Source organism: Humulus lupulus, chromosome 4 (genome assembly GCF_963169125.1).
Source record: "Humulus lupulus chromosome 4, drHumLupu1.1, whole genome shotgun sequence".
Taxonomy (NCBI): domain Eukaryota; kingdom Viridiplantae; phylum Streptophyta; class Magnoliopsida; order Rosales; family Cannabaceae; genus Humulus; species Humulus lupulus.
In genome coordinates, this window is record NC_084796.1 from 20,235,063 (window position 1) to 20,250,878 (window position 15,816).

At 31.9% G+C, this 15,816-nt stretch overlaps 1 protein-coding gene across 1 annotated transcript; it reads right to left on the reverse strand.

Moving 5' to 3' along the window:
* Positions 1-4,798: 4,798 nt before the first annotated feature.
* LOC133830141 (uncharacterized) lies at positions 4,799-10,602 on the reverse strand. Its single transcript, XM_062260063.1, has 20 exons — positions 10,356-10,602; positions 9,926-10,012; positions 9,772-9,840; positions 9,537-9,669; positions 9,388-9,434; positions 9,195-9,281; positions 9,030-9,091; positions 8,308-8,350; positions 8,128-8,208; positions 7,852-7,968; positions 7,599-7,704; positions 7,296-7,359; positions 7,095-7,137; positions 6,726-6,935; positions 6,479-6,640; positions 6,056-6,196; positions 5,676-5,822; positions 5,488-5,574; positions 5,303-5,371; positions 4,799-5,206 (listed from the first exon to the last, which is right to left on the reverse strand). Exons 1-20 carry the CDS (start codon positions 10,485-10,487, stop codon positions 5,120-5,122), a joined length of 1,974 nt encoding a protein of 657 aa, XP_062116047.1. The 5' UTR covers positions 10,488-10,602; the 3' UTR covers positions 4,799-5,119.
* Between the last annotated feature and the right edge of the window lie 5,214 nt (positions 10,603-15,816).

Here is a 15,816-nt window from a genome sequence, read left to right on the forward strand (position 1 = left end):
CGACAATTTGCATCAGGAACTCCAAATGACTATTTTTTTTATAAGAACCACTGCATAGGCTATAAATCACGCATACCAAATTTACAATAGAGTTGGGATACTCAAGTCACCAAACATATTAATTATGTAAAGAGAGCTAATTTTACAAGGGCTGAGCTACCCTCGTTGACTTATCTTGGACAATAGTTAAAAATTACATTAACAAAACTATTGCAAACTACAAGAATATATCGAGACACCACCCGACTAGAATAGGCCCTAACAAATTTTGCAATGAGACAAAATATTGCATTCTTACAATCAGCTTCCAATGAAGGATAACTTTGAGTTCAACAACTATTTGTTGGAATAAAATACTCTATATGGGCTTATCTCATATGTATAAGTGTGTATTGTTATCTTAAGATTGACCCACTTAAAATGATCATTTTGGTAATTTGGTATTAAAGTGTTATAGGTTAAATGTGTAGATACTTAAGTGGTATTTTTAATTTATTGAAGGGCTAAATTATAATATTAAAAACTAATAAACTATTAGCTTCTATATATTGGTAGTAGTCCCCAATAAACAAGATATGACTCTATTTTCTTTTTCCCGTCAGGAGATAAAATAAGAGAGAATTTTGTCTTTGTATTCTTGGAAGATCATTACCCAAAAGCTATCTCTAACAATGGATTAACGTACGCTTTCGTTATTTATATTCTTTTCTTTTTGAATCATCAAGAGTTTCTTTAGATTTAAGATTTCGTGTATAAGCACTTGTAGTAACATGTTTGCTTTTGTGTTAAAAAATTCTTACACTATTTGGCTCATAAGCGTGGTTGTGAGGGGGTTGAAGCTGATGCCAACACATGACCACTACTGTCCTGAATGACCACACCCAATCCTATCTTCCCATTGCCCAAGTTCACAGCTGAGTGTTTATTTTTATGCCAATTCAAGAGGACATGTCCCAGTTTAGGACAGATTAACACTAGAAAGCGCAAGATCACTAATTTTGTTAGCCTCCTGGAATTTATGGATAATCAAGGGACCATTTAACTATCAAATCCTCCTACATACTTATCTCATCATGGATTTGTTTATTTCTATGGTACCGAACTTCTCAATATCCTTAGCTGGTATTAGCAAAACTCCAAATGACTATTGCATTATCAAAACCACCTTTACTTTTAGATTTTAATTTTTTTTAATGTCTAATTAATAAGTGGATAACACATCTAAAATTAAAATAAATATTGACTTTAAAGAGGTGGATGTAATTAGAAAAATATTATTTTTAGGGAGCAATTTATAATATCAAAATCTCAAAATAGACTATTAACTAGAAGATGAATGTTTTTGTTATTATTCTTATACAAAAATGTCATCTTGTAAGTTTTGAAAAATAATATATATATTTTTTTAGGAAATATAAAATATTTATGGTTTTTGTATTAGGATTTTATAAAATAGAGAAGTTAAGAAACGGTCAAACCTTTTCATTCTATTTTAATTATTCGAGAATAATATCTACCAAAATGATATATTTTATTTGTCATTAAAGAATGTGGTTTTGTTAAATAATATTTTTTGATAAATATTAAAAATATAATTTTAATAAAATACATATTATTATATTAATCAAATGTTTCAACTCTGTCAAATTTCTTTAAACTAGGTAGAAGCAACGTGTAATGCACATTTGCTTAGTTTTAATGTTGTAAACATTATTTATAATTTTAATAAAAAATGATTTATTATTATTTTTAAAATATATATATAATAAAATGAATTATAGTTGTATAGTATATATAAATATTTATATCAATAATCTCTACATATATGACATCTAAACACAACATTAATATAGATATATATATATTTACATGACTATTGTTATACCCAAAAATTGGAGAATGCATCCTAGGAGGCTAAGGAGAATGCATTCTAGGAGAGCTAAGGGGAGTGGTCCTAGGAGACCCCAAGGAGGATGTGGTCCTAGGAGACCCCAAGGGAGTGGTCTTAGGAGACCCTAAGGAGAAAGTGGTCTTAAGAGACCCCAAGGGTGTGTAGGAGGCAAGCCTCCCAATGTTTCTTAAGTGTTGGCTCGAACGTGTCCAAGGTAAGTAGCTAAGGAGGAGGAGTCTCATGCAAGAGGAAGGAGACTTAGATTTTGATAAGGAGAACCTATACAATGTTCGATCAGACATGTTTGGGAGATGCTAAAGGAGGTTGCCTCAATGTTGTCCAAGGTGAGGTGCCAAGGAGGTTGCCTCGGACCACCTTGGTCCGAGGAGAAGCCAAGGAGATTGGTTCAAGGAGGAACATGGCATGCTAGAGGAGAGTGCCATGTTAGAGGAGAGAAGTGCATGTCCTACCACCATGCACGTTCAACCCACGAAAACATGTCCTACCATCATGCATGTCCTACCACCATGCATGTCCGACCAACATTTGCATAAGTGGTCAGTAGGAGGTGGATCAACTAGCTAGAGGAGACTAAGTCAAGATTCTCAGAGACAGCTTCAACAACATACGCGGGAATCTCTCATTCTTCCCACAAATGGGGGGTTTGTTACATTTCGAATTTTGAATGTTTAAATGTAATAAATATAATAAAATATCCCTATGATATCAGTTGAGGATCCCAGGCCTATAAATAGAGAGCTTATGGGATGAGAGAGGGGTCTTCTTTTATTTCTTCTTTCTAGAGAGAGAAAATTGGGACTGTGTATTCTAGAGAGAGAAAGTTGGGTCTGAGTATTCTAGAGAGAGAATTCTTGTATTTTTGCAATTTGTACTGAAGAAACTCAGTTGGCTCAGTCCATCTGATCTTGAGTACAGGTTTATAAATCACAACTCTAAGTGGATTAGGCTATTACCGACAATCGGGGCTGAACCACTATAAAAATCTCCTGTGTTATTTACTTTTCTTGTTTAAACCGTCTGTGTCGTTTTTATTTCTCTTGAAGACTTGTCGTATTTGACGTTCTCACGTCGTTGGTTAAAAACGCAGTCAACAATATGTATCCCTTTATTATTTTTAAATAAATATGATTTAATTATTTAAACTATCATAAAATATCTTTAAAATATCCTATTTTAATTAATTAATTTATTTATTTATTTTTGTTTATGTTTGTTCTAGTTCTTAAATTTGGCAGTGACAACAAAATATTATATATTTTATGTTTAATATAATATCAAGTTTAAGTTTAATTAAATTTTATTTAAGTTAAAAAATGTACGATTTTATTATTTTTAAATAATTATTATTGTAAAATATCTCAAAAATATCATATTTTAATTTGTTTGATTATTTATTTATTTAATTTTATTTAAGTTTAAGTCAGGTTTACAATCTACCATTAAATATAAGAATATTCCGTTAAAGTTAGCGGAAAAAAATAAAAAACGCTTAAAGCTAAGAATTTTCATTATCTACATTTTTTATATAGAGGAGATGATATTTTTGTTTTCATTTTTCATTCCTGCACTTTATGATAAACACTTATAATTATAATAGAATAAAGATTAAAAAATTCATATAAAAATAAGTTTGATCAAAATCAACTATAAAAATTAACTTTAGTATATTTTTTCTAAATAAAATATTATTACTAAAATATTCTAAAACAAAGAATTAAATATGATATTAAACTAAAATTGAATGATCAAAATAGTAATTTCTCAATAATCTATTATTGCTCTTTGTGTAGAATAAGCAATATTATACATCCCACTAGCTATAGCTATAGTATCACACAAATGTTTCTTAGTTATTAGTCCATCAACATTTTTATACATCTATATTGTATACTTTTTCTATATTGTATTAACAACATGAAGAGTTAGACACTAGGCAATGAAAAAAAAGAATTTGGGAATGAATATATGATTATTTTAGTTAGAGAATGGCAGCTAGTACTTCTTTGTCCAAGTTGTCTCAACAATAAACTCAAAGAGTTGGCTTTGTTTTTCTAGACTCACTTGTTAATGCTTCACATTTCTACAACTTGGTATAAAAAGAAATGTTATTGACCAAGTGACTAAACGTGCCATAGCAACCATATCCTTCATAAAAGTCAGTGATTTAACAACATAATTTTGCATATATATAAGACAAAGCTCAGATAGATTTCACATCAAACATTCTATGCATATCTCTCTATGGCATCATTATAGTTTGGCTTTGAGTTTGAGTTTCTTTCAAGCTTAATGTATGGCTTGTAAAAGATGTTGTAATTTAAAACTCATTTTGCTCATAATTTTTCTTGCTCTATCTCCCAAGTCTTTTTTGGCTGCCTTCTATTTTGGGTTTTTGATCCTCTTTCTTGCTGCTATTTACTCGTGGATTTATAAGTACACATGAGAAAATCATTCAAACACATTGTTAAGGTAAGAAAATGAGGCTAAGAACCCCTGAATGAAAAAGCCAAGCCTTGTTATCATCTTATTTTGCTATTGTAATTTATCAATGCCTTGTAATTGTGTATGTAATAGATGTTCTTGCAATTGTGTAGTGTACGTAATAATTTTTCTAAGCAATATATTATGAAGTATGCAAAGTGTTAGCGATAGCCCTTGGTGTTTTATTTCTCAGAAAGAGCACAAGGCAGGACGTTCATAAACTTAGTTTTGTTCCTATTTTTGTCATGCTCATTTGAAGAAAGTATTGATTCTCTCACTTAAATACATTGTTGGTAGTGAATTTCCTAGCACCCCTTTATAAATAAACAGTTCATCTTCAACAAAATAGAAAAAGACGCACGAATCGATACGACAAGAGAAAAATATTAAGAATAAACAAGTCACTTCTGAAAAGTAAAATTTCTTTAAAAAATATCATCTCCAATTTTATAACAAAATTATTCTATCCAATCCAATCCTACTTTCCAAACAAAACCGTAAGGAACAAAGACTCCTTATTTTCTATAAGGCAATCAGCAAGCAAAACATAGATTTATAAGGCAATCAACTCAAAAAATTTACTCGGTGTATGACACTGACTATGGAAGAGAGAAGACGTATAAGGCACTCATAAGAAGTAACTAAGTCTAGTTTTGTGGCAAAATGAATTGTTAATTTACACTCTCCTTGGTGATAGTAGGTGAAAACTCTATGGAGGCTTAACGCTTATCTTTTCTTCTTGCCTCTCTTTTTTGCACTAGTCTCAGGTGCTTCTGCTTCTTCAGCCTTCTGCTCTGCCTCCAAAATGGCGAGCTGCATATTCACAGAACAGTGTCAAAATAAAAACCATTTAATTTAAAATTTAAAAGAAATTGTTTTCAAGAACTTTGGTATAGCTAAAAGAGTTACCTCATCTAGAATAGGTTTGAGCTCCCTGTATCGACCTTCAGCGAGATCAAAACCATCTTTTCGAAGCTCCTGAGAATCACGTCAAGACATATTGTGTCACATGCAAAGTCCACTTGCGTAGACATCAAAGATTAGAAAGAAAAAAAAATGACTTGATATCATTATTTATTAAGGACAAAGCAAACCTTTCCAGTGTGTTGAGTATGTTCATGTGCGGCCATTTGCCAGTACATGTTTGTACGTTTGTAAAAATCTCTTAATGTTTCTCCAGGCTACACAAAAACATAAAGCACAGATAGTTGAGATAGTAATGATATAAGACTGATGCTTGTGAAAGCTAAACGAGGAATTAGAAGAAAATAGAATAAAGTACCACTGGAGTTCTTTGCGAATCAGAAAGGCCGAGACTGGCTCTTATCTGATCTATCCTGGCCCGTTTCTCCTTCCTTCGAAGTTTCTTTCCTCCACCCTTGATTAAAGCAACAGCATCCCCCATTTGAACCGATTCATCCTTGCTAATCTATACACAGAAAATCAACAAATACGAAGACAAGTTCAGTTATTTTCCTCGAATGTAATATGCAAAGCTTAAATCCTTCTAAAATTACAGACATGGATTACAAATAGGATAAAACAGATGGTGTAACTAATGCAAATTATCAGAGTAAATAAAGGTTTGAAACCACTAAAGTTTTCTCTAGTTTCAAAAACAATGTATCAACTTAGCAGAAGCACAGAAGTATGAAGAGGCACCTCCATGTCATCATCGTCGTCATCGTCATCATCATCACTCTCATCACTATTGCTACCACTATCACCTTCGTCATCACTATCATCTTCATCATCGTCATCATTTTCATCCTCGGAGGCTTCCACCCATTCAGCTTTTGAAGCCTGCATCACACAATAAGAAGAGTCAACCAAAAGCAAATTAAATTGATACCCAATTTGACCAGGTATCAATTTTCTTCATTAATCTCAAAATCAAGACATTTTGGAGCTTATTGGAACACCCTAAGTAATTGGTTCAAATAGGATTGACAGGTTAACAAAATTTAATAGGCTTCAGTCAAAGCTATTTTGTCTCCTTTAATATTTTCACAAGGTGGTCTTACAATTTCGAATATATTCACAAGCATATTATGACATTTGTATACAGAAAGGACTGTTACAAACCGGTATGATGCACTTCCATTCGTCAAGTTTGCTGAGATTAAGAGAATACAGATCATCAAGTGTAATTTCCTGATCTTTAACCTCCATCATGCCTCCATATAAATATAATGTATCTCGACCAACAACCATGCAAGAATTGATGCGTCCACAGGGCTTCACTACCTAAATAGTTTAAGCCAAATTCACAAATCAGTTTGAGGATAATTTTAAAAGGACGTGGTGGGGGACGCCATCCAGCACAACAAACCTCAGGTAATTCAGATTTGGACGATGTTCCATTTTCATCTACAGCCATGCTTGTGGTCATATGCTGGGACATCTGTTCAATGTTGATTTCCATGTTACACGCCTCATCATACTCTGATTTCTCATCTTTGTCATTCATTTCAAGTTCCTCATCATCAATAGAATATGTCTTGTCATCACCATTACATTTCTGTTCAGAAATCTTTTTTAGCTGTGCAACATAACCAAAGAACAGATGTGAGTTCCAAAACAAGGAAATCTAACAAATGAATTTTATGCTATCTATTCAAAAAATATGAAAAGTAAATTAAGGAATATAATTACAAATTGAAATTATCAGATATCCATATATAAATTCACATGGTTAAACCTTTTTTGTTGTTGACTTCTCCTTCCGTAACTCCAATGGATACCTGAAACGAAAAGAAAATTAACATTCTTGGAGTCGACATGCATACCTCTATGCATTTAAACTCATTAGTATTTGTAAACTCAAAATGTGCTTTTTCATGAAAAATAATTTAATCATTTGAAAGGCAAGGAAAATAATTAAAACATTTTCAGCCATTACCAACGCCGGTTGTCTAATTGGAAGCCATAGAGTTCATTCAAGAACAAGCTCATTATCACATCACCTGCAAGGAAGACATCACAATAAACAAGAAAAATTAAGGCAAAAGTATTTGACTGTATAAGAATGACAGCACAATAAACTTAGTTTGAGACTATTGCATAAATATACATGCCATACAAATACAGAGATGATAAAATTGAGTGAAAAAGATTTATTTTTTATGGGCTACTTTCCTGTAAAAGGTAAAAATAAAATAAACAACTGTAAGTAAAGGCAGGACATAGAAAGTAAACAATTAACCTTCAACTTCCATATCCACCACTCCTCCAAATAGTAAAGCTCGTCTCTTATGAACACACATGGAAAACCCAGCACGAGGTCCAGGAGGCATCCCGCTTTTCTTTACCTATTCCATAGTAATTAATAATAGTGACGACCACACGTATGAACCATTTTATTATAGTCAATATACAATAAAACAACAAAAATTATGAAGCAAAAAATAAAATGACATGGCTAAATATTAACGTTTGATTTTTTTTTAGCAACGAACCTTGTTCCATTCCCAAGTCCTAGGATCAAGGGACCACATATCTGAATGGACATTTCCTTTCTCAGAGCTGTTCTTATCAGATGAAAGTTCTTTGGAATAGCCACCATATAGAAAAACCTGCAAGTCAAAAGAGGCAAATATAGTAATTATTTTTCCTAGGTGTTATAGCAACCAACCAGGTACATGTTAAACATAAACGGGTATCTGTCCACTACAAAAAGACTTGGAGCACAGTGTAGCTGCCTAATATAATACAGAGCATCTCTGTGTGCTCACCTCATCCTGGAAAACAGAAAACTGAAAACCACTTCGGGCACTTGGCCACATGGCTCCAGGCTTCGGCTTTATTTCTTGCCACTAAAATTACAACCAAACAAAACTTTTCATTAACATACACCGTAATACAATAACAAATGACAATGCTTGTTTAATGTAAAAGAGCCAAGCTATATGTACCTTGAATTGATCCAGATCAAAAACATATAAATCATTAAAATACCTGCAAAAATAAAGTACAGAATCTCATTAACCGCTAACACAACAGAGCAATACAATTAATACTTACTATAATAGAAGTATAAGGTCTAAAACCAAGGAGGATAAAAACCTTTACGTCTGCTAATGTCAATGAAAACAGTTAAAATTATAAGCTAAAAGATTGCATAAAACCTCAAAACAAGAAACGAAAAACATTCAAAAGTGAATATTTCTTAGCAAAATAACGATTTTCCTGTCAAAATATGTGTTGAACGAATTCAAACTTCTGACTCAATGAATTAAGCAAATTCCTTTTTTCAATAATAATTTAATGCCATGAGTAACCAACTTTTAAATGAACATGCAAAATAAAAATCAAACAAATACAGGCATCTGCAATCTTTTTCTTTTTTTTTTATCCCTTTTTTCTTTTTGTAACTAGGATTCCTGCTAAAAGTATCTTCAATTTAAGTCTACTAGAATAGTCATTGTTTGCACAAATCTGCATTTACCTTCTTCTTTTTCCCAGTTTTGAGCAGGGGCATAATTTATTCACTCAGAGGAAGAAAATCAAATTTACAAATTAGGTTAACCTAATTGTTTTCATGACAGTACGAACTAGAAAAATATTTATAATGGCATACACTAGAAAAACTATCATCTAAGATAAGAACAAGTGTTAGATAAAATCTGTAAACAACCTCACTTCTCTAAGAGTGTCATAAAAACCGCCAAAAACAATGATCTTGTGCTTGTATAGTACCTGTAACCAAAAAACAAAAGGCGTAAATAAATAAATAATAAAAGCCTTACTAGCAGAACATACACAAGTATTTTAAATGTCAGGTAAAAGAATTAATATTTACCATTCGATGACCAGACCGCGGACTTGGGCACCCTTTTAGATTAAGTTGCTCCCATTGATTTGTCTTTAGGTCAAGCATCCAAAAGTCCTAAAGATCCAAAATACAAGGTAACTCATAACCCCAAAACATTTTGATAACTAGGTTTAACCATCCAAATCAGTTTACAATGAACTACATGTATAAAAGGATTCACCTTGTAGTGATGGAACCTCTCTTGATTTGGGGATGTGAACTCTCCACCTAATGCCAAACAAATGCAATCGCGTTAGGAATGCAAAAAATAATTATTCACATATATCCTAATGTTTATATCATTTCAAAATCCAAATTATGTTTCTATACCAAAGATATAGAGATAATTCTTCCAAGCAATTGCTTGGTGAGCACTGCGAGGAGGTGGACTATTAGGGCTCGAAATTAATTTCCATTCCTGCTTTTCAATGTCATACCGGTACAGATCACCATAGACAAATGTCTGCATTGATCCAAATTGATGTGATCATAGGTAAGTAAAATAAGGGAAATTTTTTTTACTATGAATAAACCAAGAACACTAGTAAAAAAAATCTGAACTAACCTTGTTACCATTGTAAAATTCACCCCCATAGAGGATCAATTCAGTATCTTTCAAAGGATTTATGTTCAACTACACAAACAGCACAAGCATCAAGTAATATTTCAATCAAGGGAAAAATAACAAAAACAAGCCACAAACAAGGTAAGGACATTACCGTACAGTTTGATCGAGGAGAAGGAGCTGGGACATTTTCCTCAATATGAACTTCCTTCTTCTTAGCTTCCTCTTTTTGTATACTTAACTGTAAATAACAAAAGGGCGTTATATTTTTCCAAAACAACTCCATTTCATTACTCTTTCACCAACTGAAAGATTTGTATGTCAATTCAAAATACAAACATTACATTTCAATTACCAAAGTAAAAGAACTCATAGCACTGATAAACACATGCCAGGTTACAACAACTACTAAATGACACATTAAATGAAAAACATGAAATCCAAACCAAAGTTTAAATTTTCACAAATGCATAGCTTTCAGTATGATAATCAAAATTTTCAGGAAAACAAAGAATAATTGTAGTGTTATAATAATACCCATTGAAAAAAAGAAATTTCTAGTAGAGATACGATAATGAATATACCAAAATGGCATCGATGTCGTCCTCGGGAGAGAGCTTCTTGGTCTCTCTGCGAGCTCTCTTTTCCTCTGCTTTGGCAGTTTTCTTCTCTGTTTTCTCTTTTCCTTTTCCGGGCTTCTTCGTTTTCTTCCCCATCTTTAAGTTAAGCCAAAAAGCTCGAAGCTTTTAGTTCAGAGCAGACAACACAACAGTTTTTTATGCGAGGAAGGAAAAGACGCCATGGAAGCGGCAGTGTTCAACTATATAAGAATCATAGACTAGACTTGTGTTTGTATTGTGTTTTGTGTTCCTCTTGCGACGATGTCGTTTTGCTGAAATAGTATAGTAAGGTCGACTTTATAAACGCACCGTTTTAGCAATTGGAAAACATTCCCTTCCAAGCAATAGCATATATAAAACTGCAATCGCTAATTTGTGGGCAAATTTTGAAGTAACTAGTGGTACTTAAATACTCAAATACAAATTTTGATGGTGAAACTCATTATTATCACTAGTTTGGTGCAAGTCTTGTTAAATTTAGGGAAACAACAAGTAGGATATGCTTTTTTCTAATGGAAAATAAGTTTATTAAACTCATAAATCTACTGTTATAGGATAACATAAGTAAGAAAGATAAAAATCTATTACTAGTGATAAAAATTTCTAATGCATGGGCCACATTATTCGTAGAACGCAAAATGACGCTACAAGAATCACCACTTACTTCTTACTACATCTAACAAGCAAATAACACGACTAGAACACATGAGAGTCATAAAACTTTAGAGGTTTAAAATAGAACAACACTAGCATCACTCGCAACCACACTAATAAAACAACCTAGTGGAAATGCAACCGGCAATCCATAACGAACAACTAAAGACTCAGCAATACCAATTGAAAAAAATCCTAGGAATACAAGTCCATTATGCAACCCATGTAGTCTCATAGGAGTCTCATCTCACATATCTCACGCCATTAAAATCATTCACAGTGTATGTTTATTCTACGATACGACTATGTAAAAAAAACACTACTCGTAGTGAGTCATATTCTACTTTATTGGTTTATTATTTTTTATAAATTGAGTATAAATATTACCTTAATGGATATAAGATACTCGAGATACGTTTATCATATTAAAAAAATTAATATGTATAATTATACATATAAAATTAAATGATATATAATACCACATATAATTAATTATTAGTGATAGTAAATATTAATAGTATCAATATTTATAAAGTTAATTAGAGAGTAATACTACTAATAATTAAGTATTAAAGATAGTAATTGCTCATAGACTCATAGTATAGCATACATTATATATATTTATAAAATTAATAAAATATATTATAATGTATTCGAGATGGTATATACTAATAGGGTTAATACAACAAATTTCCCTAAAGACTTGTTTTTTGTAATTTGGTTAAAAAATAGTGCCATGAGTTCAAATTCTTTTCAAATAAGACCGAAATGCCCTCAATTTATGCTAATTAATACATTAAATATAATTATTAAATTTTAAACAAAATAAACCAAATTAAAAAGACTAATAAAAAAATCTTAATTGAAACAAACTATCTCTCTCCCCTCTCTCTTTCTCCTCTCTCTTTCTCCTCCTTCCCCATTATGTTGTTCACATCCCTCTCTCCATTTTTCTCCTCTTTCTCCCTAAATTTTTTTCCTCTCGCTAGAGATTTGCCCAAGACCCAACCAGGGCCGGTCCGTGAGGATTGGGAGGCCAAGGAAAATTTTGATATTTTTATAATATTTATATATAAAATGGTATTTTTATAAAATTATGGGGTCTTTTTGTATAGAAAAATAGCATTTTTTAAAGGATTAATTACATGTAACATCGTAATTTTTTATAAAAATTGTTTTATACGGTATATTAAATTAATTACAAAAATACGATTATTTCCAATGGTATAATTTCAATCTAAATTATAAATATATATTTATATTCATACTCATATGCTTTAACAATAGGAGATAATATATATAAATTATTCTCTCTCACTTATCTTTTTCAGATTTGTACGTGTTGATATTTTTTTGTCTTTTTGTGTCCATTTTTAATGAAAATTCAGGCATAACAAATAATATAATAATAAAAATAATAATAATTATAGGTTCTATCTTCAATAAAGTAGATTAATTTATTTTTATTTAAAATGAATGTATTTATTAATATTAAAATAAATATTTATACAATTACTCAAAAAAAAAAAAAAATTTATACAAGTTACAATATGCAGCTTGTTGACGCCGTTTTTCGCCAAACAGTGAAAGAAGAGCACATAAACAATAAATGATAATGGCCAAATAAAATGAAACAAATCAAACACACGATTTTTACGTGGTTCAGCAGTTAAATCTGCCTAGTCCACGAGTCTCTGTTATTAAACTCAAGATTATCTCTGAAAATTCTTAAGCATGAATTCTTCAGAGTTTTCTCTCAAGGTTCAGAACTTCCCTCCTTTACAATGGTGCATGGCCTCTCTATTTATAGAGAAGGCTGCAGAATACTATCCCACATATTTTGGGTAGTTACTCTTTTTGTGAATAAAATAAATGGCTATAATCAGATATAAAAGGAAACGTCCCCTGAAGACCAGGAGACGTATAACTGATCAAATAATATCCCACGATTCCAGGGGATTTACAATAATAAATGAGGATTACATCTCATATTTATAACACTTGTAGATATTCAAGGTGGTTTTCACGTATCTCTAAGGCTTTAGCCTCCCAGGTTTCCTGTCACCTTCCGAGCTGGAGATATTTCCGAGGTCGCATGGCCTTTCGAGATCGTATGTGCGTCGAGCTCAGGAACCCTGATCCGAATTTATCCTCGAAGATGAATGCGTTCCCGGAGCTATCTTTCGAGATCATGAACTCTTCGAGGTCACCATACTCGAGATCGTATATATCCTACAAGCTCGGCATATGATCCTGGAGCTTGTTTCCAACCTTATGAGTCCACTTATTTGTGAATCCAACTTTCGAGGTCATAATTAACATGGCTCGAAATCTGGGTATAACATCTTGCCCCCTCAAAAGTATTTGTTCGAATCCTAAGAAAAGGAAACTTTTGAACTACTTTATTTGAGAACTGTACTGTCACACTTTTGAAAATGGACACGCGTCAACCAGGTATTGCTCATTTTTGGTACTTGAGTGCCTTGGAAACACGCCCACGATCGTTCGTCTGACACCTTTTCGGCGCCATCATGTCATTGATCCCTAACCGTTGGATCTTGTAAGGATTTCGTTCAACGTTCCAGATTAATGCCTTTTTCCCACCTATATATACAATACTCCACTCTTCACCTTCACTTTCACTTTCGTTCATCAGAAGCAAGAAAAGAAAGAAAAACGAAACCAGACCTCTCCATACAACTTCCGTTATGTATATGTTCTCTCGGCCGAAAAAGCAAAGAAATCCTGGTCTGTTCGAGTCAGTGAGTTCTTACTTGCAACCTCTTCTTCAACCAACAATCTCTCTGCAGTCGCCATTATTGTGTAAGTAAGCAATTTTTGTTTTCCATTTTGCCAGTTTTTATTTAAACTGGTCTTGTTGTGTATATGTATATACTGGTTTGCATCCCTAGCCTAATACTGTAATATCCAACATTTTCATAATACATTTATTTATTATAAATCAAAGTTTTAATACATAAAATGTACAACTTTACAACTTTAAGAAATAGTAATGGAAAAATAGTGTTTAAAATATGATTTTATGTTTTTAATGAGATTAAAGAGAGAGAAACTTGAGTAGTCAAGTATTGGACCCAAATGTCATATAATTTTAATTGGGGATTTTTATAAAATTAAGAAAGTTTTGCTAAAGGGCTTATTTGAAAAGAATTTTAGTATTTTGGGTCCAAGTGTAATTTTTAAAAATAAATTTAAAAAAAAAAAAAAAGGCTTCAGCCTTTCTTTTTACCCGAGCCCCTCTCTCTCTCTCTCTTTCTCTCTCTCTCTCTGTGTGTTACTGTTGCCGACAACGCAGGAGTACTTTCCGGCCACCACTTTTAGCCACGCGCCGGACCGTTGGATTCAGAGGCCTCCGAACTATCGACCTACGCGGGAATCTAGAGCTCACTCGCCGATTAAACGCCTCAACCACTCGATTTAAGTTCGGCCACCCCGTGACTTCAAAGTTGCGATTCGGCCACCTCGGGCATCCGTTTGCCGATCCGTCACCACCATCGTGCTCCTCGTGTTGTGGGCTTCAAAACCCAATAACTTGTTCCTACATCTACCATAGTTGGGTGGTGGGCCCACCACGAGCCACCGCGATCCACCGTAGACCGACGGTCGAAACTTAGTGTTCGAGGTTTTGAAGTACGTTTTGAGTCTCAGAAAATCATCGTTTGACTTGTTGTGGAACCCGATCACTTTGGTATAATTTATTTTACCTATATATTGTGATTTAATTGTGATTGATTAGAATAATTGTTATTATGTGTATTTATAGTATATAATTATATATTATTGATATATGAAATATTTTTCTGTAATTATACTGGCTGTCTGGGATTATATATATATTTCTAATACAGGTTTTGATTTTGGGTTTGTCCACTTTATAGCCGTTGTGCTGTCCAATTTTCTAGAAAATATTAAATATTAAATAAAGTATAAAATACATATTTAATTGATTTTATATTAATATGGAAATTATTATGATTAATTAATTTTAATTATTATTGTTATTGTTTTGTTAAGTAAATCAAGAATACAGATTCATATATATATATATATATGAAAAGTATGATTTATAGTAAACCTATAATCTAACCATTATTATTGTATATTAATATTTTTATTAATATTTGAATATTAAAATAATATCAAATATTAGTTTCTTACAGTTATTGATATTTGTAAGACCAGTGAATTTTGGAGAAAGTATATTTATTATATCACTGGAATTGATATTATGACTAATTAATAATAATATAAATATTTATATTTATATTATTATCATTATATTGATTATTACAACTTTATGTTAAAAATATGATTTCTTTTATAAAATGATTATTTGAATATATACATTCATATACGTATTGCTATTGAAGTATTTTGTTATCAATATTGAAATAAGTTTATTTATAGACGATAATTATTATTGTTGTTAGGATTATAATTATTATTATCATTTATATAGTTTCTGGTATGATTAATATACACTATCAATAGTGTATATTTACGGATTAGATAGAATTTAATAAAGTATGTGCCTTGAATAGGATTTGTATGGATTTGATTGATTGACTCTTGGTGAGTCGTTTTAAAATAAGCTAAGGACCTAAGGTAAGTAAATCTCACCTTTTTGTGCTTAAGTGTAAGATGCATGACTACATTGATTGTGCACATCTAATGAGTTAAGTATGGTATGATGATGATGCATATGATAAGTATGTGAAGAATAGTTATATGAACACCATAAGGGTGTTGT